General features: G+C 37.9%; 1 protein-coding gene across 2 annotated transcripts; it reads left to right on the forward strand.

Moving 5' to 3' along the window:
• The first annotated feature begins 11,975 nt into the window (after nt 1-11,975).
• LOC127411454 (zinc finger protein Pegasus) lies at nt 11,976-17,610 on the forward strand. Of its 2 annotated transcripts, none has more exons than XM_051647030.1 (5): nt 11,976-12,121; nt 12,250-12,316; nt 12,740-12,902; nt 13,045-13,218; nt 15,596-17,610. In XM_051647030.1, exons 3-5 carry the CDS (start codon nt 12,770-12,772, stop codon nt 16,543-16,545), a joined length of 1,257 nt encoding a protein of 418 aa, XP_051502990.1. In that variant the 5' UTR covers nt 11,976-12,121; nt 12,250-12,316; nt 12,740-12,769; the 3' UTR covers nt 16,546-17,610. The 2 variants fall into 2 exon arrangements, with proteins under 2 accessions (XP_051502990.1, XP_051502991.1); XM_051647031.1 differs by having other exon boundaries at nt 11,979-12,056.
• The last annotated feature ends 910 nt before the right edge of the window (nt 17,611-18,520 follow it).

The raw sequence follows: 18,520 nt of genomic DNA on the forward strand, positions 1-18,520 counted from the left end.
AAATCCTTGTTTCTTTTCTGTTCAATGGCCCTGACTATTTCCTATGCTGCCATAAAACCCTTATTCCCTGGCTCCAAATGAAACCTTTCCTTCGACCTCTTATATATTTTGTTCTCTATTTCGCTTTAATAGCAAAAAATTGATTGAAAATTGGTTACATATTCTTTTACAGTCCCCAGATGCCTTTGCACATATGTTGTCATTCGATTATTTATAGAAAACTATTACATGCTTACATTAGTGGCTCATTTCCCCCATGCGGCCTACAACATACTTTTCCTTTTTTTTTTTTTTTTTTAGAAAACCTTAAAGCCAATTCTTTACAGGTCTACAGGCTCACTATTGTAGTCTTCAATGGACCGAGGAACAGGGTAAAGCATGTGTGTGTGTGTGTGTGTGTGTGTGAGAGAGAGAGAGAGAGAGAGAGAGAGAGAGAGAGATAGCAGGAAAATGTAAAAAAGATGCAGAGTTGTGAAAGTGTAAGGAGTGATAGGATCTGACAAAGAGAAAGAGCCAGTGTGACAGCCTGAACGAAAGGTGAAAAAGATGCCTCACCAGATGCCAACACCACCAGAATAGGGGTAAAAGGGAGACACAGAGACTGACGGAGAGAAGCAGAGAAAGAGAGTGAAAAAGGCTGATGGTAAAGGGTCACAAAGTGCCCTGTTAAAAGCAAAAGTAAATTTGCATGTGTAAAAATCACGTATTTTTCACATATTTTTAAATATATAATTTATTAATTGCTAAAATATTTGACATTCAGGTCTATGCAGTTGTATCTAATAAACTGTAAATTGAGGACCTAGCCTGGAGTGTGCTGCTAAGCTTGTTTAACACACTTCATAATCACTTCATCAGCCTCCCAAAATTTCTTAGCACTGACATCTCAGACAGACAGACAGATTAATTTATTGAATTTTGTTTATCTACAGATTACGATCTTTATCCATCTCTTTTGTTGCTCCTTTATGCGATTTTTATGATATTCCAATTTTTGTGTTCATAAACTATACTCCCTGCTGCTCTGTGGTCTGCTTAGTTTGTCATTGTTGTACAGGTAAGGCAGGTTATTAATGATCTCCCCAACTGAATGTTGGCATGGTACAAAGTGTGTCATGATTAAATTCCTCCCACTATGCATTGGGCCGGGAAGGCCCAGCTGCACTGCCTAGAGATCGATAAGAGGTCAAGGAGGTCGAGGGTCATTCCTCCCTCCCATTATGGCCTGGCCGCTCATCTCATATGGTGACTAACGAGGCCTACTGGGTAGGGTGCAGGATAAGAGCAGTGTTCAGGGAAAGTGAATATACAAGATGGGCTATTCATTCAGAAACAGAATACAGAGGTAATGGAGTACTTCATTGTTACAGCGTCAATGTGTGTGGAGTATAAATAAAACATACTAGCCACTGTGATGTGGAAAGCAAGCTGGACCTTTGTTTAAAGATGGTAGTAGAGAATTGGGTACATGGAACACTGGGTGGAGGGCCTTTGCTCTGTGGTAAAACATCATATGGTGCTTTAGAAAACAGTTTCTATAACAGCTGTAATTGAAACCCAGAACAGACTAAATTAACCAGTTTGGAAACTCAGGTGCAGAACTTATGGATTTTACTGATCACCTGCTCTGTAATGAGTCATAAGTTTGAAAAAGAGATATGGAGCCTATTAGATTTTATAACGGCCATGATCAGCTATGATCAATAATCAATACTCATTTGGAATGGTCCTCTCATTAGCTCTCGTTACCCTGAGATGTCCTCTTTGCCTGGGTGCTGCCTTATTTTTGTAATGCAGACATGTGCATGTGCGCACACAATAATCACTTAAGAGAAAGCCTCAGTTCAAATTTGCTATTACATTTCCATTAACTAATTTAGATGTCAGTGAATTTTTGTTATGTCATATTGTTTATTAAAATCTACATTTTATAAGTTGTTGACAGAATGATTTAACACAAACATTTACTTAATCTGCCAATTTTGTTGCAAATTGTATGCTATTTTCATTTTAATTACTATGTAATAACATATAAACAACCATTTGTGTACAGGAACCAAAGAAAGACTGTAAAAAATAGACTTAAAGGAATAGTTCACCCAAAAATAAAAATTATCTTATCGTTTGCTCAGCCTCATGCCATCCCAGATGTGTATTACTTTCTTTCATCTGCTGAACACAAACAAAGATTTTTAGAAGAATATCTCAGCACTGTAGAGCCATACAACACAAGTGAATCGTGACCAAAACTTTGAAGCTCCAAAAGGAGCATGAAAGTAGCATAAAAGTAATCCATACGATTGGTTTAATCCATGGCTTCAAAAGAGATCCAATCGGTTTTGGATGAGATCAGACCAAAATATAACTCCCTTTTCATGGTAAATCTTGACATCAGCAGTCTCCTTGGCAATCATAATTTCAAGGTGCCATCTAGCACTCTGCGCATGTATCAAGCACTAGGAAGTGTAATCGAGCCTGAAATCATGATCGTGCCTAGAGACTGCAATGGCAAGATGTACAGTGAAAAAAGAGTTACATTGTGGTCTGTTCTCACCCAAAACCGATTGGATCGCTTCAGAATTCATGGATTAACCCACTGGAGTCGTATTGATTACTTTGCTTTTATGTGATTTTTGGAGCTTCAAAATTTTGGTCACCATTCACTTGCATTTTTTGGACCCGAGCTGAGATGTTCATCTTAATAAAATCTTAATCTGTGTTCGGCAGAAGAAAGAAATTCATACACATCTGGGATGGCATGAGGGTGAGTAAATGATGAGAGAATTTTCATTTTGGCGTGAACTATCCCTTTAAGTCTATCACAATTCTGCATATAATTAATAGATACCCCTACATTCCCTAAATTTAAATTCCTTTTGTGAATTAAAAAGCCATTATGAACCTCAAGTGGTTCAGTGCCACAGTGGTAGGGAGGTGCAGGGGTGGATGCATTCTGTGGTGTGTGCTGGCCTGTGTGGAGCCATGTGTTTTAAAGATTTAACAGAAGATGCTCTAAATTACCTGCCTTATGACAGTGCTATCCATTAGTTCTCCTCTCAGCACTGAGCATGAAATGCGAGTATTGGGGCAGCTGTGCGTTGGGAGATATCTTTCAAGAATATGAGCTATGACCAGGCACTGACATTCAGGATAAATGCCCCCACTTTTCAGGCTGCACTGTAAACTCGAATAAGTTAGCATTTGAGGTAATCATGAGGTAATCAGTTATATCAAATTTTTAATAAATAAAAGTTAATAAATTCCAAATTTATGTAAGTGGAACTGTCAGGTTTTGATTTTGTACTACTTATGCATGGTTATTGCTCTTAACTTACAAATTGAGTAAATTAACTCATGCATTTTGATGACACTTTAAATTTTGAGTAAACCGTCAGATTTTTCCATTACTTTATTCACGACTAGTAACTTGCTTAATAATGGATAAAGCAGTAAGAAAATTAAATACTTAGTATTGGTCCTCAACCTAAGCTCAGGCTCCATTCTTCACAATAATGGTAACCCCCAAAACTCCAACGTAACAGAAACTCTTCTAAATGGCAACAAAACAAAACATTAAACACCAACAAGTGTCCCCCTTTGCATTCATGTTGCAAAAACACATAAAATAACACTTAATTTTAACATTTACTTTCCCTATCGAGTCCCATGCAAAGTATGCTGGGAACAAGAAATCCCCTGCCCAATCTGAGTTTACAAAACAAAACAAAAAGTAAGTTCATTAAACTCGAAACAATAAAACAGTTCAGGTTACTTAAAAGGTGTCAGTTTCGTGAACTCAAAAGAAAGAGAAAGTTCTAAATACACATCAAGAGAAATTTATTTGAACTAATTTGAATGATTTAATTTTTCTCTACTCAGTACAGTTAATTACTTTGAGCATTGGGGTTTACAGTGTGTACAAATGGCATTTGGCCACAATAATTGGTAGCATGTACTGAATACACATATTTTTTTTATTATTTTTTTTACCACAGCAAAGGACAGTTCATTCCCCATCCAGAGAGATTGGACCCAGTCATAAGCTATTACAGCATCTTCTTTATTTGTGCCTATATGGTTTTGGTGTAGGGCTCCTCAGATAAATACAGCTAAAATGTCACTTCACTCAGAAATATTGGCCCATTGCTCCGATGCCTGACTGGGCCCGAATGGCAGCCTTTTTCAGATATTATAATCCTTTCTGAAGTCACACAGTGTTCCTGCCACCCATTTGTCATGCTGTAAGTACCATCATTTGCAGACCAATAGAAATGATCAGTAGTTTTTCCCCCAACCCCGAAGCGAGGCATCATAGTCAAAGGAATTGATTATCACTTTATCATTTAAGTATCGCTTGCTTTGAAGAATAGTAACTCACATTTAAGGTACCAAATGGCTTTGCGTATATCTGAAAACGGCAGCAGTTTAAGAATAATTGTGTAATTCGTCATTTGCAACGTTGCTTTATAGTTTTTTTGCATATACGCGGCTCAGAGCTCGGACGAATAGGAGCAGGCTGTCACCTGTGACGCTTGAAAATCTCTCCGCGATGCTTTGATACGTTGCCAGGGGGATGCGGGCGCGTTCAGACTTTATAAGGTGACAGCGGGTTTATCGTGCGACGCCTCGTAAAGACACGTCATCTGTAGGACGCGCCCGACACTTTTATTAAACAGCTATTCACCGCGTGCGCGGCGAGAGATGTGCAAAGATAAATTCTCATGAATAACTGAACTGTCTGTTTCAGGTGCAAGTGTCATATCAAGTTAGAATGTGATCCAGACAGAACATTTAACAAAAAGGAGGTAAAATGATCCCTAAAGGGGTTTTGTTATAATATAAATGAATACAAATAGGCTGCTTTATATACATAGTTGCCTAGCCTATATTTGTGGCACGTGACATTTCAAGGTGAGACAGAATTGTGCCGTTTTTAGCACCTCATATTAATTGAGCGGCTACAGAAGCCGCCTATCGTTTGTAGCTGCTTTAAAATAGGCCTAATCCTTTGCCACATCACATAACTTTTTTATCCTAGGTAAACTGCAAACAACTTATGTGATTAAATAAAATGTGGAAACCTCAAAATCTTAATATTGAAAAAAGAAAGTCAAATTTGTCAGCTATACTTTATTAGTTTAATTGTTTTCTTTTCCTGAATATTTTTACGATTCTGTGGGTAAACTCCATTGCTACAACATTATATCATCCAGATTGGAACAGATTTTTTAGCAGATTAGATCTGGCATTCAACTAAATGAGAATTTCCGGAACGGAGACATTCATTGGTTCATGCAGGAAATTAAAACGCATCTTTGTGTGTGTGGCGCGCGTATCGCCGCTAGTCTGCGCCTTTGTGCCTATGTAACCAGGGCCGCTCTTTGGCAATTGAGCGCAACGCCACGGCTTTGAGAAAAACCACTTGTTCTGTCGCATAATTAGAGATCTCATACCCGCTTTGTGTGGGGGGAGAGAGAGGATGGAGGGGGGCCTTGTTTGCCCATTTAAAGTGTGATTCAGATAATAGTGTTCTCATCAAAGGTAGCAATTACATTCATTACACAGACGTCCGCGAGGAAATTAAGTGGCACGAAAATGAAAAGCTTAATATGTTCTTCCTTTATCCTATTTCTTTTCCTTTCTCTGCTTCTACACACGGCCCGTGTCGCACAAGGGTGGGGGTGTAAGAGAGGGTCTCTCCAGAAATAAATAGTCTTGGGGGCGTGAAGAATAAATCCAGCCGTTGTCCTCCTTCACCCTTTAACAGTAATGATTTGGCGTTGGGGCAGCCGTTTCTGCACTCTCCAGGCAGGATTAAAAGCCTTTCTTCAGGGGCTAATGTCCACTGCCGCCTTTAAATGACACCAGCATTGGAGTCTTAAAAAAGTGCTCAGGGGCCTTCTCCAAATTAATACCCAATTCCTTTTCAGGAGAAAATGAATTGTTTCGCGTTCTATAAAACCACAAACAGCACATAAATCAAGCGCTTTGGAGGAGAAGGGGGCTCACTCATTCAAAGGCTTTTAAATGTGAATTAGGGGACTCAGTATGACTTACCCCTGAGCAGGTGCAGGCAGAGCAGCCTCAGACACACTGCAGATGCTGCATTAGAATGGAAGGAGATAAAAGAGGAAACTAAGACTTACAAACAAATTAAGCTGATACTCGTTTGTGACCTTTCATGTCATGAAGACAGGCATGCTGAGTTTTATCCATATCAAGCTATAATCAGATATTTGTCTAGGCTATCTTATTTGGTTGTCAACACTAACAACAACTTCAATGAAAGAAAGAAAGAAAGAAAGAAAGAAAGAGACAACTTCTACAGGCCATTTCTACCCATCTTTCAACCTCTTAGGATTACTCATGAAGCCTTGCAGGCTAGAATAGACATATATTTTAAAAGTTTGGCATGCTGATGAATAATAATAATACTATTTATATAAATGCTGATGCAAGTTTTACATTTACTGCATTTAGCAGGGAATAAGAGTTCTATAAAATGTGAATAATGGAGTTTAATTGATCATTTGTTGAAGAAAGTACAGAAAATATTATAAAAAATGTATATCAAAAGTATATCAAAAGATAAGGTCTCATGTCAGGAGCAAAGAGCAAAAATTTCTAGAGTATAGGTCACTGACAAATAAAGTTGTCTGAGGTGACAAAAATGGGTAATCTTCTTTAAATCTATTTAAAATATAGTGCATGTGACAAGTCCATATTGTCCATATTGGTTTCACATATTTTTGAAACATTTACAACATTTTATAAAAAACTTGCTAATCATTTTAAAAATGTCATGCAGTGTAACCATCAAGTAAAAGGTATTACAATACTTTCCTTGCACCTTGAATACATGAGTGTACACAACTTTTAAAAAATATATTTTTTTAAATGTTAGTAAAAATATTTAAAACATATACAAATAATCTATCTATCTATCTATCTATCTATCTATCTATATTTTTTTCTTCTTTTTTTTTGAGTCAAGAATATCAAAACGTTTTCTCATGGTTACAACAAATTACCTTAACAAATGTGCCTTTTCGCATAAATGTCAGAATGATAATATTTAATGAAATGACAAAATACTTTTAAACTTCACAAACAGTCCTGATGGTTTAAAGAGGTCATATCCATTTTATTTTATTTTTTGTCACATGACAGCAAAATGGCTGTTGGTTGCACCACGTGACTTCATATTTTCAAATAAAATAGCATTTTTATTTTCAAGAATGTCAGTTTTTAATGAGACTTTAAAAAAACATTACAGTCTCTGGGCGGTTACACGTGATATTTTTTACTTTAAGCCCCTGGGAAAAAAACAAACAAATCAAAATGACTTTAAACTTAGTAACTGAAAACATGTCATAGAAGAAGTGTGTTCAAGTAATTGTTTTGTGATCTGCATTTGTAATGCATTTTTTGATAATTTAATAATTATGGACGAAAAAATTTTGCGTCACGTCATTGACCCGTATATGAAACATAAGATGTTACATAGTACTTAGGTGTGCATGATACAGTTTTATTCATCCAATGAAAACTAAAGAAATAATTAACTACCAAAAAAAAAAAAAAAAAAAATGTGTATTCAGTACATGCTACCAAAAATATTCCAACTTTGCATTTATTCTTAAAATATTCGTAAATTTTTTAATTTGTCCCAGATATTAATTAAATGATACAGTACAGGATGTGAGGTCTAGATGTGAAATCAAGAATAGTTTTGTAAAGTACCTTATTGATACAAACACTGCTACTTGGAAGGTCACAGATTTTTATACAGAGAGAATGCACATGCCTTTGCATATCAATCACAAAATCTTACATACACAAAGAATATCATATTTTAACATTTTGCATTTAACAAATAAAATAGATAGATAGATAGATAGATAGATAGATAGATAGATTCTTCTGTACATTTCAACCATCTGGAACAGTTTGAAAAAACAAATTCTCTTTGTGAGGTCAAAAGGTTATTCCTCTTTAAACAACTTATCTCTTGGTGAAGTTGACCAAACACATTAATTATCTAAAATATATCTAAGAATCAAATGAACTATTATTATAATGATAGCAATTTGTTGCATGTACTGTTGCACCCCTGCTTTGAAAACAATAACGTTTCATGAAAAGAAGCCCACTTGAAACCCCATTTAATCTTTTTCAACTGACAAATTACTGTCACCCTGCTTGAATTAATTAAAGGGAAGTGGCTTCATGGGAAACCTGAGCATTATTAAATTGCTATAAAATAAAATTAGTGTGGACAGGTCATTAGGAAGTGCTGTAATTGACTGCTTCAGAGGTCGTAGTTCAACCCTGCAAGGTCAGGCATTTGTGCCTTCCTTTGGATCAGTTTATGGCGTTTTCCACTGTAACACCCACACACTGTAAATACTGCACCTTAAAGTAATTGTCCAGTTCGAGGAGTTTGACTTGTTTTGAATTTATAATATTCATAAATACCCATTTTCATTTGCTAATGCTAATAAAACTGACACTTCAATGAGGGTGCTTCAAATCAATCAGATACAATAGACAGCGCACTCGTATGTATAAAAACAAAACTGGTAACTGACCATTCAAATTACGTATGGTACATGACTAACATGACAGATGGAATGCAAGTTCGAAATTAAAACATACAGACAGGCAGGTCTACCTTTTAGTGGATTTTCTGACATGGTCATCACTTGACATCCTACGCCATCTAGTGTCGCAAATGCGAAATAAAACTGAGATTATAGCCCTGTTGAAAGCAGAGCATTTAATTTAGACATATACAGTAACGACATGTCTTTAACTGTAAATAAAATGTGTTTGTTTGAGACCACAACATAAATGGGTATGTCATTTATGATGTGACTAAGTCAGGAGTTATAATTCAAGAGAAGAGAACTGGAATCCCAATGCTGCTATAGAATAAAACATAAACATACATAAGTTAACCAAATATATTAGCTTGGCAAATGTGATTTGTTTTGGTGTAATGTGACCCGTAAAAGACAAACTCTACAGTAAGGCTATAAATAGACTGTTTGCATTTTAACCCACGCTGTAGGCCAGACAGGTTGTTCCCTGGTCGTGTTACTAGAACCCCCTCTTTACAACTTAGAAGAGTGTCACAAGGATACAAAGCTCTGGCTCTAACTGGTCGTTTGTCACACCCTCTTCAATGGTTTTCCTACAAGTCTGACACAAATGGGGCAATGCGATCTGCGGCTAACTTCCCCACTAGTTAAATATTAAACGCTATGAAACATAAATGAGCCAATCCAGCTATTTAAAGTAATGCAATTGGCTCAAGTACTCATAAAATTGCCTGTGACATTTGAATATGGAAATTATCCACGTATCTGGCTAATCTGGTGAAAAGATGTATCAACAATTCATGCCCAATCAATTCAATGGATGCAGAATTATAAAAGATTTAAGGAAAATTTTGGGTTCGATACAAGTTAAGCTCAATCAGTAGCATTTGTGACATAATGTTGATTACCACAAAATTAATTTCAATTTACAGACAGGCACTTGCAATGGAAGTGAATGGGGTCAATCCGTAAATGTTATAATACTCACTACTCACTGTTTCAAAAGTATAGCAACAAGACATACACAATATGTGTTTTTAAATTATTTTAGTGTGATAAAATCACTAACCTTTTCTGTGAAAAGTTATGTCCAGTTTTACAACTTCGTTGCCATGACGATGTAACATCCCGCAAAACCAATGAAGTAAACAACTTTACAGCTCAAATAATACACAAGTTTTAACAGAAGAAATGTTAATGTTAATTAACTGTTTATGTTAATTAAATGTTAATGTTAGTGGTTTTATAAAACTGTAAGCTTCATTTTTATGTCTATAAACCCTCAAATAATTTGCCCCATTCACTTCCATTGTAAGTGCCTCACTGTAGCCTCGATTTCTTTTTAATACTAAAAGGAGGGCCGAGTCGAAATTAATTTATGTGCTAATCAACGTTATGCCACAAATGCTGTCATTTTAGCTTAACTTGTATTTAGCATGGAATATTCCTTTAAAAAAATGAAAAACAACTCACAATGCCACGCAGCCTACATTAAATGTCTAGCACAAACTTCTCCAGTTTTGCATGAATCTAAGTTCCTAAGGTAAATACAGCTGAATTCAGAAGTTTACATACACATTAGCCAAATACATTTAAACTCAGTTTTTTACATTTCCTGACATTTAATCATAAAAAACTTTCCCTGTCTTAGGTCAGTTAGGATCACTACTTTATTTTAAGAATTTGAAATGTCAGAATAATAGTAGAGAGAATGATTTATTTCAGCTTTTATTTCTTTCATCACATTCCCAGTGGGTCAGAAGTTGACATACACTTTGCTAGTATTTGGTAGCATTGCCTTTAAATTGTTTAACTTGGGTCAAACATTTTGGGTAGCCTTCCACAAGCTTCTCACAATAAGTTGCTGGATTTTTTGCCCATTCCTCCAGACAGAACTGGTGTAACTGAGTCAAGTTTGTAGGCCTCCTTGCTCGCAGACGCTTTTTCAGTTCTGCCCACAAATTTTCTATTGGATTGAGGTCAGGGCATTGTGATGGCCACTCCAGTACCTTGACTTTGTTGTCCTTAAGCCATTTTGCCACAACTTTGGAGAAATGCTTGGGGTCATTGTCCATTTGGAAGACCTATTTGCAACCAAGTTCCTGGCTGATGTCTTGAGATGTTGCTTCAATATATTCTCATAATTTTCATTCCTCATGATGCCATCTATTTTGTGAAGTGCACCAGTCCCTCCTGAAGCAAAGCATCCCCACAACATGATGCTGCTACCCCCATGATTCACGGTTGGGTTGGTGTTCTTCGGCTTGCAAGCCTCACCCTTTTTCCTCCAAACATAACGATGGTCATTATGGCCAAACAATTACATTTTTGTTTCATCAGACCAGAGGACATTTATCCAAAAAGTAAGATCTTTGTCCCCATATGCACTTGCAAACTGTAGCTTGGTTTTGGAGCAGTAGCTTCTTCCTTGCTGAGCAGCCTTTCAGGTTATGTCGATATAGGACTTGTTTTACTGTGGATATAGATACTTGTCTACTTGTTTCCTCCTGCATCTTCACAAGGTCCTTCGCTGTTGTTCTGGGATTGAGTTGCACTTTTCGCACCAAACTACATTCGTCTCTAGGAGACTCCTAGGAGTCTCCTTCCTGAGTGGTATGTTGGCTGCGTGGTCCCATGTTGTTAATACTTGCTTATTATTGTTTGTAGAGATGAATGTGGTACCTTCAGGCATTTGGAAATTGCTCCCAATGATGAACCAGACTTGTAGAGGTCCATATTTATTTTATTTTGTATTTAAAAAAAAAAAAAAAAAAAAAAAAAAATCTGAGGTGTTAGTTGATTTCTTTTGATTTTCCCATTATGTCAAGCAAAGAGGAACAGAGTTTGAAGGTAGGCCTTAAAATACATCCACAAGAACACCTCCAATTAGCCAATTAGCCTATCAGAAGCTAATTGGCCAATCGCCTGAAGGCTTCACATCACTTTCTGAAATTTTCCAAGCTGCTTAATGGCACAGTTAACTTAGTGTATGTAAACTTCTGACACACTGGAATTGTGATATAGTCCATTAAAAATGAAATAATTTGTCTGTAAACAATCGCTGGAAAAATGACTCGTGTCATGCACAAAGTATGTGTTCTAAACGACCTGCCAAAACTATAGATTGCTAATATGAAATCTGTGGAGTGGTTAAAAAATGACTTTTATTGTCTTCAACCTAAGTGTATGTAAACATCTGACTTAAACTATAGCAGTCATCTGACAAGAACGTGTAGTGACAATAAACTATTATTTTACCGGTCGTTTTAAAACTCGACTTTTCACGCTTGTGTCTGCACACAGGAACACTTTGTTCAATCGGCGAAACAAGTCGGAATCATTTCAGCGGCACACCCCCTGGTTGAACCTTCAACCCTGCGTTTTCTTTTGTTTTGATATCGCAGAGCATCACTTGGGCCCATCAAACCTCGACTTTCCCCTCTTCATTTACAGGTGACACGGTCCTAAACGACGCATGGAGAATGTTTCAAAACCGTTGGTCTCACAGCCTCTCTAATGTATAGCTTGTAAAATATATGTTTGACTGAACAGGCTGAATCAGTCGTGCTAACTCGCTGACGTTAGCTGTCAAGCATAACCATGGAGCTGTATTTGAGTAGATCTTTCATCTGATTTCTCCCTAAAGAACGGGTCGTCAGTCAGTACATCCAGCAACTGAGTGTGTGTTTTCCTTTCTGGGACATTTGGAAAAGGTAACCGTTGTTAGTTGTTATTTCAGTGATAGTGTAATAGTCGGACAAGCTGAGCAACGTCAGCAAGCACTCGCTATGATAGCAACGCCTGTTACCCTGCCAACTGGATAATAGTCAGACTAATAGAAATGTTTAGTGTTTAACTAGTGCATGACTGTGACACAACTATAAGTTAGAAGCTCAGTGCTTGACAGAGTTGTTAAATGTATCCGACGGCCTAAAGGAAATGCTTTTGTAGAAGAAGCAACTGGTTTATTTAGACTAAGTTATCTGAACTTGTAAATTTGTATTTTATTGCTGTCTTATAATAGCATCATGCTGTTCTGAAAGAGTTTGTTTTGCATGATAGATCAAATTGCTTTCATTTTCGTGTATGAGATCCTTGGGTGTGATATATTTACAGTCTGTTTGGTCCATTTTAAGGCAGCAAAGGAGGACTGTGCAGATCTTTCAATGGGCGAAGAGAAGCCTGAGACGCTGGATTTTGTAAAGGACTTTCAGGAGTACCTGAGTCAGCAGACCCAACATGTCAACATGATATCTGGCTCAGTCATTGGAGTAAAGGAGAGTGGAGACCTCCAAGGAGGTAATGCATAGAGAGAGCATTCCTGTTGTTAAAAATGTACTGTTTTGAAGTGTAATGAAAGCAAAACTGGTTAATATTTGGTAGAGCAAAATAAAATGTTTCATGTGAGCCTTATCAATTCTCTTTATTTTTTGTCTTAAAGAACTTGGTCAGAATGGCCTGGAGCATCCAGCAGTGGATATGTCCTTAGAAGATAGTTCAGGGATGTTGGTGGATGGCTTTGAGAGAACATATGATGGCAAACTCAAGTGCCGCTACTGCAACTACGCCACCAGGGGTACCGCACGGTTGATCGAGCACATTCGCATCCATACAGGTAAGCTTGAAGAACTAAGGGGGTATTTACACTTGGGGTGTCTCAGTCAGCTCCCTAGTTCAGTAGTCAGGGCACTGATCAGGGAGTCAGCCATTTTTAGGGCTTTCTCAATCGCAAAATCGTTCCAGTGCACTGAAACGTTCGCTCCCTAAAAAAATCCCACAATGCACCATAAAAACCAGGGAGCACCGTTGCTCACTGTGTTCCCTTACCGGAAACGTCGCCATGTCTTATGAGTCCGGAGGTCAAGTCTTTTGAAGGCTGCAGTATACCGAGCATCCTCCTATAAACAAGTCTCATTTAAATGAGACTGCCTTCGTAGGACAATCTGAAACGGAATGTAACATGATTGCTATGGCAGCACGCCACTCTTTATCAAGCATGAGCGCTTTGAGGAAACAAAGTCTCTTTGGAATGGAATGTATGAGGTAAATTTTAGGAGAGTTATTATGATGTAAAGAGAAAAGAAAATAGAATTTACAGGTGTACTTTTAGTCTAATACTTTATATATTAATATAATTATACATATATACTCTGCACCCATCTACTGAGGTACTTCAACTTGGGAATTAACATTACTTAAGTTTGAACATCATATTTACGGGCAAATTGGCATAATTTTTTTTAAACATTTCCATTGAAGCAAAGAATTGCAGTTTGAGTGCCCACGAAGGATACACCTCATGCATCCTCCGAAATCCTGTGAAAGGAGGTCGCATTCGAAGGCTGCATTTGAAGTGTCCTACTCGCTTTTCTGAAACGAGACAGCCTCGATGACATATGCGGCCGACAAATGCGACCTCCGGAGGACGCAGCCTTCCAAACGAGACACAGCCAGTGTCATTTATACAGCGGAGGTGCTGATTAATAACAGCTGTGCTTCAATGCGCAAGCTAGTTAACGTGTCACAGGTGATTGAGCCATAAGTGTCCCAATGTTCAGTGGATGAACACCCTTGCCAGTGCCCTAATTCATGTTCACGATATACTGATTTATGACATAAGGAGCTAGGGAACTGATTGAGACACAGTGTTGGTCACTTCTTGCATTTTTGCTGATTGGATTACTAGAAGTGTAAATGCCCTTCAAGATGGATAAAAATCCAATCACTGAAAGTACAAATGACGTGCATGGACATATCTTAAGTATGACAAGCCCCAAGGGGAAAAATACATAGCGCACACTCGCACAGATACCTGTGCGTGGCGCAAAGTCAATTGGAATTAAAAAATAAGTCACGTTTTAATGTGAACAAGTGTAAATACCCCCAATATTTTAACATTAGTTACATACAAGGCAGTAACCATCTCTTGAACATCTTGGGGGGGGGGCAAGCCATTTAGGGGGGTGGAAGGTCACAGGTGTTGCGGTCACAAATATAATGGTCCTTTCTGGTCCTTAATATAATAAAGGCAATAACTGAATGCAATAACCTTTGAAATGAAGGCTCTAAATTTGATGATAGCCCCAAATTTAATTCTTTTTGGTTTTAAAACATACGTGGTTCTTTTGACGTTCACATAGTACATTCAGATATACCCAAAATAAAATGTTTGCAGTTTGTGAATCTGGTCTCTTCTGAAACTAGACCCTTTTTTTTTTTTTGTCCAAAAGTCAGAATGAATTAAAGAAAATAGTTAGAAAATGCCAAATTTATTGTAAACTATTTTCAAGTAATAGTTTCATTTAAAAAACAAATGACACTGTCCTTGCCACAACCTAAAAACGATGAAGTCAAAGCCACAAGTCTTACCATGTTTTTGTTCTAATCTGAGGGTGATAACCCTCCTACCTGAGTTTTATTAATCGTTTTCTTAGACAAGGTCACAGAAGTTTTCTAAAGGGCTAGTTAATAACCATGATCAATTCATTCACAAAATGCACTCATGCCTGACATGCTGAAAACTGCTCCGTTAATTTTGTCTTTTCACAAAATATCACAGTTTAGCTACTTGCATCTTACAAGGCACTGACACTTTTAACCTGAAATGCTGACCTTACTGATGTGTCACGCTGGAATAATTCCAGTTTAGCTTTTATTAAAATGGGAGTCACATCGCCTTTGATATGATTGGCCATCTCACACAACATTGACGTGTGACGTTAGACCACTGAGCTAAAATCTAACAAGACTTTTTACCATTATGTAATAGCGTCATTGCAATTAGACAGCAGTGCATAATAGACTGTATCAGAACAACAATGATAAAATTATTGGGGGGTAGGGGGACAATTTTGCCATATCTGATTATTGGGGGGACATGGTTACACAGAGCTTTTCTTCTTTCAGGGTGTGTAGTTCTGCCTGGGCCAGTTATAAAGACACTCTTTGGTCTCTACAAGCTCCAAAAGAGTTCTCCCTCTTTCTTCCTCCAGGTGAAAAACCCCACAGATGCCACTTGTGTCCCTTTGCCTCAGCATACGAGCGCCACCTAGAGGCGCACATGCGCTCTCACACGGGCGAGAAACCTTACAAATGTGAGCTCTGCTCCTTCCGTTGCAGTGATCGCAGTAACCTTTCTCATCACCGTCGTCGTAGACACAAACTCCTGCCCATGAAGGGTGCACGCTCCTCTCTCTCTCACAGAAAGATGCTTAGTGTTCTGCAGAAGAGAGGAGGCTCTCTAGGTTATGGCCGACGGCTGCTCATCAACCTCAGCCCACCGTCCATGGTGTTGCAAAAGCCCAGCTCTGAGCAGCACCAGTTGGGTGACTTTGATCATGATCTCCCTTCTCACGCCCACCTCCATCAGGAGGCTTATAATGGTCTAGAGAAGGATCCACAAACTAGTGGAGCAATTGGAGGTGGCTCCAGGGAGGACCAGGACTTTGCATTGGATAACCCATTGAACCAGCTTTCTACTTTGGCAGGTCAACTTGCCAGCATCCCACCAGAAGCTCAGGGAGCCCCAGTATCTCCTGGAGCAGAATCTCTACCAGATGAGAAACCCACATTCCTTGTCCAGCAGCCTGTTACGGCACCCGCTGCCGTCTCTGTCAGTGCGGCCCAGGCTTCTTCACCCATCACCCCTGAACCCAGACCAGCTGCACACAGTGGCTGCAGCCCAGGGGTGGGACCATGCAGCGAGAGAACCAGCACTCCCAGCGGCACCAACAGCCAGCCAGGGACACCCACTCCAATACAGGATCCCCAGATGCTGCACCACTGCCCCCACTGTCACATATATTTCCCTGACAACATCCTCTACACCATTCACATGGGCTGCCATGGTTACGAGAACCCTTTTCAGTGTAACATATGTGGACACAGATGCAGAAACAGCTATGACTTTGCTTGTCACTTTGCAAGAGGCCATCACAAATAGTGACACAGCAACCGGTTTGGTTGTTGCTTGCCTCTTCTTTGTCCCATTATAGAATAATGGAATTCTGGTATCTGGAACATTCCAAAGACAAAATTGGATGACCCTGCTATGTGTAGCTTAAGTTGTTTAAAAATGTTTATTTAACTGATATTGATATGTTAGGCTAAAAAATGTGAACCACATTTGTAGTGTAAATTTGGATCTTTTAAAAGTGTAGAAATGTGGATGCTGATTTTTAATGGTTTAAAATTCATCTCAAATTTCTCCAATTCAAGATCCTGAAAATTTAACTAACTTTGCAGTCACTCAGAACACACCCTAATAGATTTGACCTCAGTTCTCTCTTATAAGTGCCAGAAATCAGTAATCAGTGCCTGCAGTTATTTTCTAAAAGTTTAGATTTGATTGAAAGTTAGACTTGCGTTAGAATTTCTTTATTAGTATTATTTTTTTACATTTGGAATTTACATTGACATAAAAGATTTGATGGGATGTGTGTGTGTGTGTGTGTGTGTGTGTGTGTGTGTGTTAGTAAAATGACATTGCCACATTTAATAATTAGGCTCTTCTCATATCATAAATAATGATTAAAACATTATTACTTGCCTATTGGTTAAGAGAGCTGCATTATTTTAACTTAAATCGACATGGTTGTGATTGAAAATTAAATTGTATAGCACAGGTAAGTTGGCTGTTTATAGCAGTGAGAAATAGTGTCCCACGAGATTGTTGTCCAAATTTTTCATTTTACTGTAGTGGCCCAGGATCCTGTCCTTCCTTAGCACCATAGCTGATGGCTGTATACACTGGTTTTGTAAAGCAGTGTTGATGACTGTGTTAAGTTTAAAAACTCTGTTTTCTATATCTCTTTCATTCTCTCTCCTGCATTACTACCACCAGTGCCATTCTGTAGATGTTATTCGTAATGTTTTTGGAAATGTCTGTGGTGCTACAATTAAACTTTTCATATGCCTGTCTGCATAATGAACTAAATTAACAGATAAGTATTGTATAACATGTTATGGTGGATTTGATGTTGAATGTCAATAAACCTGAATAATTGCAATGTGCATTTGCGATGTTGTGCTTGTCCTGTCATTTCATTTTCTAAACCATATGTAGTTACAACGTTTTATGTTTTCTGCATTTTCCAGGTTGCTTGTATTTGTCTCCAAGCACAGTTATGGTTTTCAGTTAGTAGAGCACGAGTGCGAGCCTTCATATATGTTAAGACGCTCATTTTAACTGAAGGAGAAATGTCCTGCTTTTGAATATCTTCAGTAAGAGCTTAATTTGGTCTACATTAATTAGTTTCCCAAAAAAGTACTATTGTAAACTCTACTATTGTGATGCATGCCATTAAGACTGCTCTTAATGTTGGTGGTGTTAAAATGTAAGTTACATTGTCTTTGCATTTAAACTGCCAGCATTTAATAAATGCTAATTTTTGTTCAGGTAATCCTTAACTTTTTTTTTTGGTTTTGTCGTATTAAACAAATGCTGTAAATAGCTGTCATTTCTTCACCCACCGGTTCTTTACCTAGACACATGAGCTCCATCTCTGAAAATGGGTTATGATAAATGCACAAAAAATGCACCACCTTGTATTTATGGGAAGCACCAAATGTGTTTTTTGTGGGCACACTCGTGCGATAAAGTCACTATAAAATATGTTTTGATCAGGTAAATTGCTCAATGAACATTCTGTTGTTTAAATTAGATAGTAGGTCATTAAATGCCTTAAAGTAATAATATCAACCTGTACATTACAAGCATTCATTTAGCATTTTCACAAATGTATTGAGCATAAAGCGAACATTGTAATGCCACGATTGAAAGGAATTTCAGAATTTCTTAGTATTTGGTATGACCCAGTATTGGTTTTGCTTTAATAACAACATGCACTCGAACTGTTATGGGCTCCACATGATTCGTGTTAGCCCATCATGATTTTAGAATGTTCCAAAGAGCATCC

The sequence above is a fragment of the Myxocyprinus asiaticus genome, chromosome 20 (assembly GCF_019703515.2).
Source record: "Myxocyprinus asiaticus isolate MX2 ecotype Aquarium Trade chromosome 20, UBuf_Myxa_2, whole genome shotgun sequence".
Classification (NCBI taxonomy): Eukaryota; Metazoa; Chordata; class Actinopteri; order Cypriniformes; family Catostomidae; genus Myxocyprinus; species Myxocyprinus asiaticus.